Source organism: Hemicordylus capensis, chromosome 6 (genome assembly GCF_027244095.1).
Source record: "Hemicordylus capensis ecotype Gifberg chromosome 6, rHemCap1.1.pri, whole genome shotgun sequence".
Lineage (NCBI taxonomy): Eukaryota > Metazoa > Chordata > Lepidosauria > Squamata > Cordylidae > Hemicordylus > Hemicordylus capensis.
In genome coordinates, this window is record NC_069662.1 from 11,862,978 (window position 1) to 11,880,086 (window position 17,109).

General features: G+C 44.3%; 1 protein-coding gene across 1 annotated transcript; it reads left to right on the forward strand.

The window, feature by feature from the left end:
• Window positions 1–2,527: 2,527 nt before the first annotated feature.
• LOC128330849 (olfactory receptor 4Q3-like) lies at window positions 2,528–6,663 on the forward strand. The gene is made up of 2 exons (XM_053264214.1): window positions 2,528–2,532; window positions 5,670–6,663. Exons 1-2 carry the CDS (start codon window positions 2,528–2,530, stop codon window positions 6,661–6,663), a joined length of 999 nt encoding a protein of 332 aa, XP_053120189.1.
• The last annotated feature ends 10,446 nt before the right edge of the window (window positions 6,664–17,109 follow it).

The following is a 17,109-nucleotide window of genomic DNA, read 5'->3' on the forward strand; positions in this document are numbered from 1 at the left end:
GAGGTTTTCCAGTTTCTCTTGCTGCGTCTGCCTCACACTGCTATCCATTCCCTTACAGCAGAAGTAGATGAACTGCAGTCTTACATGGGCTTCTTCTTAAAGGCAGCTCTCCATAGCCCACCAATGTGTTTTAATTTAAATTTACAAAGCAATAGTCCACACTGACATTCTTTTGACAGCTAAGGCACAATCCATCTGCATTAAGGGTTGTAAATCTGCCCTTTTGCTACAGAGTATAAGAAAAGCAATCCTTTGAAGGATCGAGGTGACCTAGTCTTATCTTCTTTTGCAAGACTTCAGCAACCCCCAGACCCAGTGGCAATTGGTCAGTAGTCCACTGAGAGACCACAATCCACTTTATACTCATTTCTGTTTTACAGGATTTGCCTCCATGGTCTCCAGGCTAACTTTCATAGCCTGAGAGACAGGAGGATGCAGCAGTCGTCCTTCCCAAGGTTCCTTCCAATCCAACCATATGGAGATTCTTCTCTGGATGTGTTCTGCTTTGTAAAGCCATGACGTTAATATATTGATTGTGGGGCCAGAAAGAGCAGGGATAAGAGCAAAGTGTAGTGGATAGATCAAAGGTTAATGAGAGGCTGGTAATGTGATGTTCTGAGAATGAGCTGCAAAGGGACTTATTAAAATGAGATGACTCGCTGCTTATGTGAGCCAGGAAGCAGGACAATCCTCAACCAACTGTCCTCAAGGGATAGGGAGGGCTGGCATTCTAACTTTCCTTGTAGAGAAGGTGAAAAGACAGAGACTGGGATGAAGGGAAGCTTGCATATCCATAGTGCACACTTAAATCAATTTCAAACCTGCCAGCCGACTGTCCCACTTTCGGCTCAGCTTCAGGTCATGGACAGAGGGCCTGACATTGTCCTTTGCTCGCGTGTTCTGACCTGCAACTGAATTCGTGGTTCCATCATGGTTCCATCAATGAAGGCAAGCCCAGTTGGGGTTTGTGATTATTTAGCAAAGCATCGAGGAAGCTACCACTCCAGTTACAGAGTACAGAGTTTAGTTGTTACAGCTATTTAAGGCAGGGGCATAGCAAGGTTGGAGTGGGCCCAGAGACAATATTTTAAAATGGACCCCCCTCACTGAAGCTCAACTCATGAAGTAAAGAAATCTTAAATGAGGCTGAATAGTGGTAATAAAAACATTGTGTGTGTGTGTGTGTGTGTGTGTGTGTGTGTGTGTGTGTGTGTGTGTGTGACACCTATGTGCCTCAATAGAACATCATCCTAAGTCATCCTCTGCCTAGGGACCTGTTGGGATCTCTGCTGATATCCTCACCAGATTCTGGCACTCGTAAACCTGTGGAACCTTACCCTGGGACAGGATAGGCTGTAAATGAGCAAGTGGCAGGCCATGCATACTGACAAGTGTCAGAATTCCCTAAGGCAAAGATTCTGCTCCACGTTGCCCCTTGTGGTGATTTGCTGCAGTGCAGCACCTGTCAGGTTTTCAGGCTCTATGCTGGCTCCTCACTGTGGGCATATCATTGACTTCCTTGCAGATAGGAAAGAGGAAAAGAGGCTTCCTGCCTGAAGCAGGCCTGAAGCAGGTCACACAAAGGCCCATTACGTAGGCATGGCGGCCTCCGAAATTGCAACTGTGCTGACAGGGAAAGGCTGAAAACCAGCCCAAGGGCGACTGAATGGCTGATTTCTGAAATAAGGGAGGCTGGGGCGGGTGGGCAGGGAGGAAAAACCTCTGTGAACCCCCCTCCGCTGCCTTGGACAACTCCCCTGGAGGGGGTAAGTTAAAAAAAACCCCTAATTCTTTTTAAAGCCTGTGGAAACCACACACACCCTGCAAACCAAACCAAACCAAACCAAACCAAACCAAACCAAACCAAACTGGGGGGGGGGGTTCGAGGGGGTGCTGGGCTGAACTGGAGATCAGCAGCAGAAGGTTGGTTGATGGGGTGGAAAATAGGGAGGGAGGGAGGTGGTTGGGTGTGGAGAGGAGGAATTGGTGTGGAGGGAGTTTAGGAAGGGCTGGGAGGGAACTGGTGTTGGTGGGAAAGGAAATTGGTGGGGATGGAGAGATCAGGTGGGTGGGAAATTGGGGGAGGGGGTGATTGGTGGGGGAATAAGCAAGGGTGATGAGGGAGATTAAATAAAAGGATGAAAATTGGAGTGAGACAAAGATATTGTGAGGGTCAGGAGGAATCAGTGGGGATGTGGAGCATAATAGGCCAGGGTTGGGTAATCTGGGGTGGGAAGGAGATTGGGTAGGAATAGGAAAACAGTTGTGGTGGGGAATTTGGGGGAGAAATCCACAATATGGGTGGGGTGATGGTTCATCACACTCACAGGCACTGGGAAGGGGCATGTCTGCATATCTTGTTCATTCAGATGCATACAGTTCAAGAGAGCCAAAACTAGTCACAACTTTCACTGAGGACCAGTGAGTTGTACTGCCTAGAGTCTCAGGGGAGACTAGGTTTCAAATCCGTACACAGTCATGGAGCCCACTAGGTGCTCTTGGGTCTAGCCTTCCTCACAGGGTTACTATGAGGTAAAATGTGGATGGGGAATATAGCTTAGTCTACTTTACAGAGTTGTTGTGAAGATGAAAGGGAGAGGGAACTATCTGTGTCACACTGAACTTCTGGGAGGAAGAAGGTAATACAAATGAAACAAATGAACTATAGCAACTTTGGCTGGCGTCAGCCTGTCTCCCCAGGAAAAAGAAACCCCCAAGGACACAATGGCTTTCTAAAGCTACGTTAAAGAAGTGCGAAACCGGCTTCAATTTAATTACCCCACATGGGACCAAAGAGCAACTGATGCTCTCCAGGGTGCTGACACCTTTGTCAGAATTAAGAGGGGACCGCAGTCTTTGTTGGGAAAGGATGGAATCCAAGGGTCTTGGATTGCAGGAGGATGATATAAAAAGATATTTGAAGGAAGTCTTCTTCTTAGTTCCAAGATGAGGTGAAATAAATGTGAGGGAAGTAATTGTTCTCCCTCAAATTCTCAATTGTCATAGTTGCATTGAGGAACGTCTCTTCAATTTAATTGCTAATTTTCATAAGAGTAATCTGGACCACAACACTTTCGATTTCTGTCTCTTTCCGTTTACTCACCTGCATTTCTTGCCTTTTCTTTTCCCATCCACGTTGATCACTCTTGAAAGACTGCAAATCTTAGAGGATGCAGATTGCCTAGGGATGGAATGTCTACAGCTGAGACTGAAGGTACCTCTTCTGCATCTGCTTTGCATTGAAATGAAAGTGATGGGGAGAAGTGTCTCCAAAGTGGAAATTCTCTCTACACTTTGGTGTCTTCAGGGTTTTCTCTCTGAATCCAAGTAGTTCTTCCCAAAGAAAAATGGAAATTTTCTCTGAATTTCAAATTTTCTCCCAGGGAGAGATTTCAGAGAATTTTCTCACAGTTTCTCCACATCCCCAGGACATTTTTCTGTTACTGTTTCATTTGTTTGTGGAATTTGATCTCTTTGTTGCAGTGCAATGCATTGATTCACTACCTGAATTTTAGCCATGACAGATTGTTGTTGATAATAATTTTATTGTTATAATTATTGGCTACATCCTCACTAACCATGTGTGCATGGAGCCGGTAGAAGCCTCTGTGCTCCGGAGAGCTTCTTGGACCTCATGATGTCCCTCACACTGCATAGGGGAGGGATTTTTGGCACTCTCTCAGAAATGCCTGGCACTGCCCTAAAATATGTCCCTGAGGGATATATTTTCAGGGAGTGCTAGGCTCTTCTGGGGGAATGAGAGATAATCGAAAACAGCATCCTCTTGCATGATGGACATTGCAGAGTTCAGGAAACTCTCCGCAGCACCTACCTGCTCTGTGTGCAGAAGTTAGTGAGGATATCAGCCAGTATGTGAATTCTGGTGTTGCTTTTCAGTGTGCAAAGTCACTTTGGATGCTGCAACCAAATGAAAAGAGATAATAAAACAGGATACTTGAAACAGGAAGCAAGCATGTTAGACAACCAATGCAATCGGAAGCACATTTATTTTACACAGAAGTAAACCCCATTGACTCAAGGGGGCAACTCCTGGTTAAGTGTATCAACATGACAGACCTCGGCTGCAACCCCAGTTACACTGACTTGTGAGCAGGGGCACAGGGAGCTCTTCAGTGGCCAGAGGACCAAGCCCTGCTGGTAGCACCCCTGCCCCTTCTGCAAAGTGTGTGCATGCCCCAAGCCATGTCGCCTGTGCCTGATGTCAGGTGCAGTGGGAACTGCCAGTACCGGGAATGAGGCCAGTCAGCCCCGGCAAAGCTTACCCAGTGAATGATTCAATGAACCGCTGACTGGGGAAGTTCTGCAGCGGCTGACCGGCCTCATTCCTCATTCCCATGGCAACACCTCCTGCACCTGACATCAGGCACAGGGGACAGGGTCACTGCCTGCGGGAGGTCTATTTGAACCCTCCTGCATCCTCCCTAGTCATAAGAACATAGGAATCTGCTTTATGCTGAGTTGGACCCTTGGTCTGTCTAGCTCAGTCTTGTCTACCCAGACTGGCAGCAGCTCCTCCAAGGTTGCAGGCAGAAGTCTCTCTCAGCCCTATCTTGGAGATGCTGCCGGGGAGCGAACTTGAAACCTTCTGCTCTTCTCAGAGTGGCCCCATCCCCTGAGGGGAAGATCTTACAGTTCTCACACATGCAGTCTCCTATTGAAATGCAAACCAGGGCAGACCCTGCTTAGCAAAGGGGACAATTCATGCTTCTTACAACCAGGTCACCTCTCCTACCAGTGTTTCATTGAAACACTGACTGGCTGCGTTTTCACCCCCAGCCTAGCAGGCATTTCAATGAAGCACCGGCTGAGAAGGAGATGGGTGTGCCTTGTGTTCGTAGCTAGTGAGTGCTTCATGCAGTGGCTGGGTGAGAGAGGGAACAAGGGGTCGCCCTGGCCAAGGGCGAGGGGCCGCCTTGGTGGCACCCCCAGACCCTGGCAGCTAAGGGATGGTCATCCCTCCTTGCTCAATTGTCCCCACACCACGGAACTCAGTCAGGGTTTTCTTTTGAGGAAATATGCATTGGATTGGGCTGCGTGAGCAGTGGATGAACAGAACATGAGACGGACAGTAGGGCTCATGATCATTATGAGGGTACGAGGCTCCTCCTAACCTAGTTTGGAGCTGGGTATGCTCCTGATATTTGACCATGTGTCTGAGGAAGGGAGATTGCTCATCTGACAAGGCCCAGCGGTGTAGGAGGATGTTTCTTCCTTCCTTGTTCTAAAGCTAGGGGCAGGGTATGCTCAACCTACCTAGCCAGGGCTTGAAAAACGAGCAAGCTCCTGCCTCTGAACTTACTATCCAACACCTGATTACATATCAGGAGCATGCGCAGGTCCCAAACCAGGGTAGGAGAAGCCTTCTACCCTAATAATGATTGTGGGAACAGCTCTAGTAACTAGCCACTTGGAAAACATATATCTCTTGTAGAAAAGCTTTTGCTTGCCCCTGGGACCCCAATAACAAGGAAACCAAGTGGGTGGCTTTGGTGTTTGTTACTGTATCATATGAAAAAAAATCACAGTAAGTCAGACCTTTTGTCCAGCTAGCCCAAAAGTATTTAGATAGCCAATATTGTTTTATATAAATAGGACTGGAAGTATGTTAACTCTGTCCCATTTTATATTCAGCTAGAATAAGCTCAAAGCATGAATGGATCCACCATTGCAGAGTTCATTTTGCTGGGCTTCTCCTGTTCCCGCACTGCCCAACTCTTCATTTTTGTCCTGGTCTTGGCCTGCTATACCACCATCCTTCTGGGCAATGTCCTGATCATGGTAACTGTGTGGTCAGAGCCTCAGCTCTTCCAATCCCCCATGTATTTCTTCCTTGCCAATTTGTCTCTCATTGATATGTCTTTGGGTTCAGTGGCAGCTCCAAAGTTAGTGACTGATCTGTTGAACAATGGGAATGCGATTTCCTATGGGGGCTGTATGGCCCAGCTCTTTGGTCTCCACCTCTTTGGGGGTGCAGAGATGTTCCTCCTCACCCTCATGGCCTATGATCGCTATGTGGCCATCTGCCACCCACTGAGATATACAACTATCATGGGTCAGCGACGTTGCTTCAGTCTCCTCATACTTTGCTGGATCGGAGCCTTCATTCATTCCATTTTCCAAATGGTGGTGATTGCCCAGCTTCCATTCTGTGGGCCCAATGTGCTGGACAATTTCTTCTGTGACATCCCACAAGTAATAAAGCTGGCCTGTTTTGACATCTATATTGCTGAGATCCTCATGTTGTTCAGTGGCAGCCTGATAACCCTCCCCTGCTTTCTGAGCTTGCTGGTTTCTTATGTGACCATCCTGGCTACCCTCTGTGGCCGTTTTGGAAAGAGTGGTAGTAAGGCCTTGTCCACCTGCAGTTCCCACCTGACAGTAGTTGGCCTGTTCTATATGCCCATTGTCTTTGTCTATATCAAGCCTTTCTCCAGTTCCCAGGTAGATAAGATGGCCTCTGTGTTCTACATGGTGGTCACCCCTGCCCTCAATCCATTGATCTACACCCTGAGGAACCAAGAAATGAAAAGAGCCACGGAGAAGCTGAAAAACAGGTGTAAACATCTCCTCTTGCCTCAAGGGTGGTACATGTGTAAGATTTCCTTTCCCTATCAAAGACATTGTTGTGCATATGAGTCCTAAAGTTAACCCATAATTGAAATTAACTAAATGCTGATACATTTTAGTGAATATTATCTTGCAATATTATTATAGATGAGATGACTGGTATTGCATTTTTAATGCACATTGATTCTATTTGTTCATTATGATTTACTTTGATTCGTTTGTATATTTGTAGAATGTGATCTTGCTATGTCTTTTTTGCAACTTTGGTATATCTGTGGTTTGTAAAAAGTTCTGAGTACAATACCAAAGAAAGACTTGCATATTGACTATTCTAAAACAAAGATAATGATGTTTGTGAAGAGACTGAAGCTGTTGAGTTGGTTAATAGACTGATTCAAGATTGTACCAGTTAAGTGCTTCAAATATCTAGGCATAGAGGTCATTCACACAATCAAAAACTGTGTTCTATCCGGGTTTGGGAGCTGTATGTGATCCTAATTTTCAGTTGTGTGGAAGGATGTTAGGAGAAAAATCTGGGTAGCTTTTCTACTGACCTTGCTTCCACACAATCACTTGCTTCCACACATCCAAAAATTGGGAGCACACACAGCTAGAACTCAGTTTTTGATTGTGTGAATAACCTCATAATTTTCAAGCCTCTTGTAAAAGAAAGGCTAATTGCGATTATGTGCTGCAAAATGAACAGAAGTCTATAACAGCCATTTTGGCCTTTTTCCATTCTCAGGGTGCCATTGCCTATTTTATCCCCTCAGCAAATAGGCTGTATGAATCCAAATCCCTAGCACAACATTTATATTTTGCCCAGCTTGGTCTAATCTCACTTCACAGAAGTAGAACCGGATCATTCAAAATTTCTGAGAAAATTATTTCAAGTGGCCCATTGAGTATCTAATGTAGTTATCCAGTTGGAGTCAGGTACCCCAAATGTAGAGTCCAAAATATGGCTCGGTATATATATGATAGTACCATTCTTTTAGTGTATAATTATTTGATAGATTTCCCTCCCGACTCACTCATTAGTATTAATATCTTTATTGCTTTTTACTATTTTATCTTATGTATAACGTATGCATTTTACTATTTTATCTCATGTACATCTTATGCATGCACTTATTGTGTGTTGAGTGTCTTTGATTCTACTGGTCAGCTGTGTTCCCTCTAACAGGGATTCCCAGATATTGTTAACTACAACTCCCATAATCCCTAACCAAAAACTCTTGCAGCTCGGGATTCTGGGAGTTGTAGTCTGGGAATCCCTGTTAGAGGGAACACTACTGGTGGTCAGTGACTGTGACAATAAAGATGCAGATTCAGCTATGTCCTATTGTAAATTTGGTATTTGTGTGGTTTGTAAAGCATTCTGAGTACAATACCAAAGACAAGAATGCTGGACCTCCTATCTTTTCACTATAATTTCAGTTGATAATTACCTTCTACAAATTCTTGCATTTTTGTGTGTGTTAAAGACCAAATGCAATTTGCAGGGTAGAGTAAAACAGTAGTTGCCAGAGTGTCTGTAATAACAGGGTGCACTGTGCATAGGTGAAGGATGGCAATGAGATAATAATGTAATTGTAAAACATGCTATTGAAATGTCCCTATGTGTCAGTACAACTGTACCAGATTTGGTCATGCATAGGTCCAGGAGTTGCAAAGTTGTTTGGGACACAGACACAGACATATGGACACAGATACAGACATCAAGGTGATCTTATAAGGCTACTTTCCATGAGGAAAGTATGCTAAAAACACACTGTTGATATGTCCCCCATGGGGCACTACAGCTTTACTTCATTTGATCCAAAGTGGTCCAAGCAAAGCAAAGCTGTTAGGGCAGAACACAAACACACCCATCATCTTGAAATGGGTTCTGGAATTCATTTATGGGTTATTGCGGTTCAATGCCCTCTATAATCTTAACATGTATACCAGCTTTGGAGCAAATTGGTTAGGTGGTTCACAAATTAGCCCATTCTGCCTCAAATGTTCTGAGCACAATGGCATTGTATATAAACATCTATATGCGGAGTCTCTTACTCGGCATTGGTGTATGCTAGCTCTCTCATTGTCATTTGACATTTTTGACCAATTGTCCATCTGCTCTGCTCCTGGCTCGACTCTGCCTCTTTTGGTTTATCCAAAATGTGTGCACCCTCACACTGTATGGGATATGGCTTGCTGAATGAGATACCACCCAGTTCATTTTGGCAATCCCCCAGGCATCATTTTAAAATCTGCTCTGTGACTTTTTTGATTTTAATTGCCAGCAGTCTGGTTCCATCTTGGTTAAAGTGGAGCCCATCCCTTTTGTAGAGGCTTTGTTTGCCCCAAAATGTATCCCAGTGCCTAACAAATTTAAACCTCTCCTCCCAGCACCACCGTCTCATCCATGCATTGAGACCACTCAGTTCCATCTGTTTAGTTGGCCCTGCGCATGGAACAGGTTGCATTTCAGAGAACGCTATTCTGGGGGTCTGGACTTCAATATGCTACCTCGCAGCCTTTTGGCTTCCAGGACCTCCTGACTGCATTTCTCAACATTGTTGGTGCCAACGTGCAGCACAACTGTTGATTCCTCCCCAGCACTGCCTAACAACCTATCTAGATACTGCATGACATCCACAACATTTGCAACAGGCCGGCAAATCACCATGTGGTCTACACATGGGTCACAAACCCATCTCTCTATGCCCCTAATAATTGAATCACCCACTACTAGGAGGCCCCCAATCCCTGGAGGAGTATACCCTGTACAAGAGGATATGGGTGAATCACCCAAGGAAGGTGTCCCTTCTAAGGGAGCATTCTCCTCTTCCTCAGACTGATGTCCTCCTTCCCTGAGACCTTCATTCTCCATGACAGCAGAGGAGCAGTCAGCCTGGGAGTAGGATGCCTTTACCATGTCCCTGAGGGTCTCACCCACAAACCCCTTAGCTAGAAGCTTCCCTGAGCTTCTCCAGGTCAGCCACCTTGGCTTTGAAGGAACAAACTTGTACACGAGGCCTCCAGAGTGCTGCTTCCTCTGGAGCTATGGTAGACCTGGCCTTCCATGGTAGAGTAGCCTTGTCCACTGGCAGAATAGTAGTCAGATAGCTGCCAGCTTTCTTTCTTGGATTGGTAACCCTGGCCTCCAGGAAATGGTACAGCTGGCTGCTGACTGAAAGGTGGCCAGGTCTGCCAAGTGGTTCGCACATGGGGATGGGCAAATATTGAATGAATTACTTTTCCTCAAGGACAATCCTCTTTTTCTTTGAAATGAGGACATATCCAGGAGATATTAGGCTGTATGGTAGCCTTATTCACACACAGGTGAAGACTGAATTTGGGAATCATTACTGCATCCCTATCATTCCTTCTCACCATCTACATTTGTAAATGCTGAACTATTGAAATTGCACACAAAGACAGACACATACACATACACATACAGCATGGTGATCTAATAAGACTACTTTTCATGAGGACAGTATGTTTTAAAAAATGAACCAGTAATAAGCTTATTGAGAGTTTGTGGGGTATAGTAGCTAGATTGGATTTAGGCTGAAGATATTGATGTTCAAGTCTTTGCTCAGATGAGTAACCTTGAGTCAGTTAATATCTAGCAGCCTATCCTATATGGCAGAATTGTTGTAAGCATAACTGTAACCAGAAAATATGTCATCCACTGGACTCCTTGGAAGAAAGGCACTATAAAAGGTACATTGAATTCTACTGGCATGATTCAGTCCTAAAGGAAGGGGGAGCCCTTGACAGTACACAAGACTTAGATAGTTCCACTGTATATGTTCAAAACCTACTTAGATGATAATTACTCTGTTTGGGACCCAACAGCAGCAGGCGCTCTCCAGGGTTCTGAAATAATCATCACTAAGAAAAGACCACAGGCTTTGCTGCTCAGAGAGCAGAACCCAAGGACCTCAGATGGCAAGAAGGTTATATATTTAGGGAAATTCGGAGTGACCTCCTCTTGGTTTCAAGGTGAGGTGAAAGAACTTTAGAGGAAGCAATCATTCTCCCAACAATTCCCTCTTTCATATTTGTATGGAGGATTTTTCCCCCCATCCAGGCACTGTATGATCCTGTTTTTAAAAGGGTATTCTGAGCTCATCTCTTTCTATCTCTCCCTTTCCTTTTGATCACCTGGATTTTGTGCATCTCTTTTTGTTATCCTGGCTGAGCACTCTTGAAAGATTACTATGCTTGGAGGATGCGGGATTCCCTTAGACGAAGTGTTGCTAGTTCAGAGGTGAAGGTACCAGCAGCCGATCTGCTTTGAATTGCAACAAGAGTGAGTTGGGTAATCATGTAAAAAATAACCTTAGCCCTATTCAAGCTGTCTGTACATGGTTACAATTAGCAATGGCTTTATGGCATACTCAGTTACCTTTTGGGGGCAAAAACAGAAAAGGAGATTTAGTGTTTTTTCAGGTTCCCTAATTAAATGAAATCTGCCCCAGGAGGCTTACCTGTGGTGTGGGATGGATGTAGTCATATTCTTTGTCAATTTTGTGAACAGTGTGGCTGCAAGCAGCATCTGACATTATCTGTTTTAGAGGCGGAGACCCTAGTCTACAAACAAGCATGAATTGTCCCCCTTTACTAAATAGAGTTCACCTGGATTTCACCTGGACCTGCTAACTTGGCAAAGAGGCACCTTTTAACGTGGTGATTCTCTTTATTTAGCAGGGGGAGAGTAACTGGCCCTATCCACCCCCAGCACAGTACTTCCAGTGACTGTTGCTGGTGTCTATCTTATGTTTCTTTTAGATTGTGAGCCCTTTGGAGACAGGGAGCCATCTTATTTGTTTGTTATTTCTCTGTGTAAACTGCCCTGAGCCATTTTTGGAAGGGTGATATAGAAATCAAATGAATAGATAGATAGATAGATAGATAGATAGATAGATAGATAGATAGATAGATAGATAGATAGATAGATAGATTTTCATATGGATGTGTGACTACATTTGAGCCCTGTCTGCTATAAGATGTCCTCCTTAGGTGATGGGGCCATAGATCAGTGGTAGAGCATCTGCTTGCAGGCAGAAAGTCCCAGCATCATCCCTGACAGCCTCTCCAGCCTCTTCCTGCCCTAAACCTTAAGGAGCCTCTGTCAGTCAATTGATCTAGATCGACAAATATGAATATATGATGAATATTTATATACTGCTTTTCAACAAAAGTTCCCAAAGCAGTTTACATAAATATAGATAAATGATGGTTCCCTCTCCCCAAAGGGCTCACAATCTAAAAAAGAAACTTAAGACAGACACCAGCAACAGCCACTGGAGGGATGCTGTGCTGGGGCTGGATAGGGCCAGTTGCTCTCCCCCTGCTAAATAAAGAGAACCGCCACTTTTAAAAGGTGGCTCTTTGCTCATGGGTCTGACTCAACATAAGGCAGCTTCCTATATTTTCCTATCTATATAAGGGAGTTGAGCTCTTTGTATTGGCAGGTACAGTGGGGACTGAGGAATGAAGGTTTGCAGGAAAAAAATTCCATGATAAAGCCATTGATTGGGGTTGTGGAGAAAGAAGAGAATAGGCAAAAGCAGGTGTTTTTCAATATTTTGATACTCTTCTGACCCCCTAAAGTAATATATAACACTCTGTGACATCCTGTGTTTAAAGCTAGTGGCTGACATCCTGACTAATGATGTGTAGTTTAGCACCTTGTTGCTGAGGGTTCATCAATGTGTTTGCAGTCTAGCAAAGCACTCCAGGTATGCTCCCAGAGTGCAGGTAATCTCCAAAAAGTATTCATGCTCTTGCACATGAGCAAAAGAGTCCTTGTGCTTTGGAAGAGCGGCAGACCAGTGAAGGGGCTAGGACTTCATTGATGTTAGGAGCACAGACACTTGGTTAGTCAGGATGATGTCAGCCACTGATTTGATTAGGTAGCGAGAAATAAAGCATATTTGCCTTTTAAAGTAAGGGCTGGCTTGTGCCTGCTTAGTTTTAAAAACCTATTTCGGTTTGAGGCTGCCAATCTCATTTTGGACTCCAGGTTATTATCACGAGGTACTTGCTCATTGTAGCAGCAACTGCTGAAAACTCTAATTCAAACAAGCCAGAATTGAACCGAGGGAGTCAGTATTTCCCTGGCTTTCTCATTTGATTCTGTGTACTCAGCTTGCACACGAATTGTACATTCAGGAAGAGAGTATGTCAAGAATGTAAAGCGGAGAGCTGCTCCAAGACATGGGAGGCAGACAAGGGGAGAGGAGCTGAAAACGACCTGGATCTTCTGCTGCTCATGAATCCAAAGGCAACACAGCAATGGCACCCTTTTGGCTACCCACTAGATGAGCTTTAGAGCGTGTGGGAAATTCCCCCCCTTGGCCTGTCAACCAAAGAAGCACCATTGCTGTCCCTGCCCTTGGATTTGTGAGTGTGAGTACCCTTGGAGGAGCCAGGTATTTGTTGGCATCTGTCTCCATCTGCCACCTATCGTCCCTGACCATCTCCATGCCTTGGACATGGTGGGTAAGGCTCCTACCCTCCTTCGTTGTTTGGACCCCCCCTTTAAGCTGTTGGCCCTAGGGGTGTGCAAACAGATTCGAATCTGAACTGGTTCAATATTGAACCAGTTTGGTTCAAAGGTTTGGGTTCAGCTTGACCCCAGACTGAAATGTCCCACAAGGGTTGGGTGTGTGTGTGTTGTGTTAGTTGAGCTGTTTTTTAAAAAACTTTTTAAAAACTTACCCTCTCTGGGGGCTTCTCTAAGGTTGTGGTGGTGGGTGTCTGCAGAGGTTCCCCTCCCCCGCTGGCCTTTCTTTATGCAAAAATAGCCTGGTTTGGTGGTCTTTGGCGCTATCTGGGCCTATTCCCCAGTGCAGTGACCATTTTGGAGGCTGCTGCACAAGTGCAGTGGGACCCTGCAGGGCTGAGTCATGACCCATGCCACGCGGATTCCCACTGTGCATGCATGGTGGCCTCCAAAATGGCCACTGCATCATGGAATAGGCCCAGAAAGGGCCAAAGACCACCCTAACCTGGGTGATTTTTGCATAAAGGAAGGCCGGTGGGGGGGGACACCTCCACGGACAACCCCCCGCCACCTTGGAGAAGCCCCCTGGAGGAAGTAAGTTAAAAAAGACTTTTTAAAAAGTTTGATGAACCCCCCTCCCGAACCAAACCAAATGGGGGGGTGGGTTTCAATGGTGGGTAAAACTAAACTGTCCCCATCTGTTTCAAGTCTGGTTTGAACTTGAACTGAACCAGGCCGGGCGGTTTTGTGCACACCCCTAGTTGGCCCTCCTTGGGGTCTCAACCCTAAGATTGAGAACCCCTAGAATAAGGTAAAATCATGCAGCTTTATGTATAGCGAAGTTACTTTGGCAGTATAGAATCAGGCCTCTGTGTTCCAATTCAACAAATTCCAACCCCTGATAAGCATCCGGAGGTACTCAGCAAATGTAGAAAGTTTTTCCTAGTATCAGCTGAAGTATACACAATGCAAGGAATGTTGGGTTGGGAGAATCTTTGGGCACTGAAAGAATGGCCATCTTCAAAGGCTGTCTTGGTTATGATTGGAATGCTGCCACTAGCTGACTTGACCCCACACAGGGTCATCTGTGAGGGACAGGGACCCTACTACATTGTGATCCAACACCAGGAGGCGGATTATAGATGCCCAGGATGTGGCCATCTTGGTCCTGTCATAGAGTTTGTTGCCTACACTGTATGGAGGAAGGGGAGGGGAGTTGTTAGGTCAACTAGGGCAAATGTGGATAATTACAATGGTATTAAATAAAGCCACGGCCCAGTTCAATACAGCTTTTAGTGCTACAACAGTATATTATACAAGTGGACAGATGCCTGTCAATTCCTATATATTTTTTATGTGAAGGACAGCATCTGAATTCCTGCTATCAGTGAACCTGAGTCCAGGCCCCTCAAATGCATGGTGCAGATAAAAAGTGTGCTCTTTTTACGCTGCATTCAGTGTAACATGTAAATAACTCCACTTATGTACAGTTATATACCCATGCACACTTCATGGTATGAGTGTTGAACATCAGATGTGAGTTGGGCTTTGAAGCCTTGTGTTTTTGATTGTGTGGGGGGCACTCTACTCCTTCCAAATTGCAAAAACTGGTTTCAGGTGGAAAGCACCGGGGTGCAAAGAGGTGAAAGTGCTCTCATTTTCTCGCTCTCTCCTCTCCTCCCCCCGCCTTTCTCCTACAAAGGTAGAAGCCTTCTTACTTTTTTTCGAGTACAATTAGGATAGACTGGTCTGAGAGCAGTGTGTATCATAGAGTGTGAATGACAGAGAGGAAACAGTGTGGAAATTTATGTCTCGAGTCATGAGGATGAGGAAATGGCTTTATTTTTCACGAAGACACCCACAAACAGTGGAACTCTCCCAGAAATATCTAGCATTTGCAGGAGCCACCATTACAATTATACTGCTCCATAAAGTTGTGTTATGCTGTTTTAATAAGTCCATGAGAGCTCTCCTAAATAAGAACCATCTAGCCCAGCATCCTGTTTTGCACGGTGCTCAATGAAGTCGTTCTGGGAGGTATCAAAAAGGTGCGTGGAAGAAATGCTGCCCCCAGCAACTAGGATTCTGGTGTACACTTCATTTGAACACAGAAGTTCTGCATCAGAAGTGTGGCCTTTGTGAATATAAAAATTCATCTTAGGCCACACCACTGCTCAGGATGGCCCACAGCAAATAAAATAGCTTGCACACGTCTTCATCTGGGTGCTAAAAGTAAAGTAAACCACTGAAAAGTAATTAGCCACTTTGAATACAAAGCATGAACTTGTTTAATACTAAACTAGACATTCAGGAACATTGCAGGCTTAATGCTTTCTGGGCTTTCTCAGTTGAATGGCACCTAAGCAAGAGAGAGTGGACAATATTCCAGATGTTACAAGATGATACATTCTTTCCTTCTCTGATAATTTGATTACATGAATGGGATTCTGCCAGCATAAACATAATTTCTTATGGGAGTGTTGTGTAGGTCTACCTACAATTATTACTTGGCTCCATGAGAAAGGTATAAGTTAAGCAATTGTTTCTGAGGGTGCATCTTTAGAGAACTTGAGAGAGAAAGTTCTGAGTTCACAAAATATTAATTACCTCATCATAGTTTGCCTTACAAATTACACACTAGTGGGAGGAAATAAAAGATGTGTGTGAGAGAGAAATGTATGTTCACTCTGAAATGCTAGACTTTGATGGAAGGAAACAGAAGATTTGTGCTGCTGCTGCTGCTGCTTCGGCCAAGCCGTGTTTTCTTCCATCCCTGTTTGGGCACACTGGCCTATCACTGTAGGGCTACTAGCATCTACTAGCATTCATTGTCCTGTAGAAATGCCTGTGCATCTTGGGAAACTAATATTTACGGCGAGAGTTTTCAGAGGCAACAGCAGTCACTTTATCAGATACATGAAAAGTGCACTTTTAAAATAGTTTTACTGCTGCTGACTAATAGGGATAACTCTCCTGGAATTTGCCAGTGCTCTGATCAGTGCTTTAGATAGCAGGTGCCTTGTCCAGTTCTGGTGCTCTCTGGCTCTTCTTCACCCTCCTGCATGGACATTCTGGAGGTGCAAGCACAGGTAGAAAAGCAGAGCTTTTTCCAGGCACTGCACATGACCAGTCCGACCTGGAGTAGCATTGTCCTGCCCCTGTAGGGTTGGTCATGTGAATGATCTCGATGATTGGCAAAAATGAAGTTTCCCGGAAGTCCCAAAATGTAGTCATTATGGTTTGCAGATTCTTAGTTCTTTTGTAGGATAAGCCTGACGCATTTCGACTCTAGGTCTTCATTATTTAAATAAATAAATAAATAAATAAATAGGTAGGTAGGTAGGTAGGTAGGTAGGTTCTTTCGCTTTTTATATTTTTTCAGTTTAATTTGTTTAATTTTATTATATATATTTGTTTGTTTGTTTGTTTGTTTGTTTGATTTCTATACCCCTCTTCCAAAAATGGCTCAGGGCAGTTTACACGGAGAAATAATAAATAAATAAGATGGATCCCTGTCCCCAAAGGGCTCACAATCTAAAAAGAAACATAAGATATTTATGTTTTAGTGGTTTGTTTTAATTGTAAACCGCCCTGAGCCATTCTGGAAGGGCGGTATATAAATCAAATCAAATAAATAAATAAATAAATACATAAGATAGACACCATCTTGTATCTATTTAATCGTTGTGAGCCACCCTGTGCAGTAGTGCACTGGAGGGGTGCACTATAAATATTTAAAATAAATAAATAAATTCATATGTGTATACAATTATGAGAAGGGATCCACTTATCCCACTTGAGGGATAGATTTTTCATAGAGATGATTGCGACTTGGCTTGTTTCTAAAACCTCCTCATGCGGTAGCTGCTGTTGCTAAAAATAAATAAATAAATAACCTGCCAGTTTTTTTAGTTGCTGAACCATTAAAAAACTATCTTATTGCAAGTCAGACTTTAAAGCCATCAAGACCAGAGTTATTTAGAAAGCCAATATTGTTTTGGATAAATAGGGCT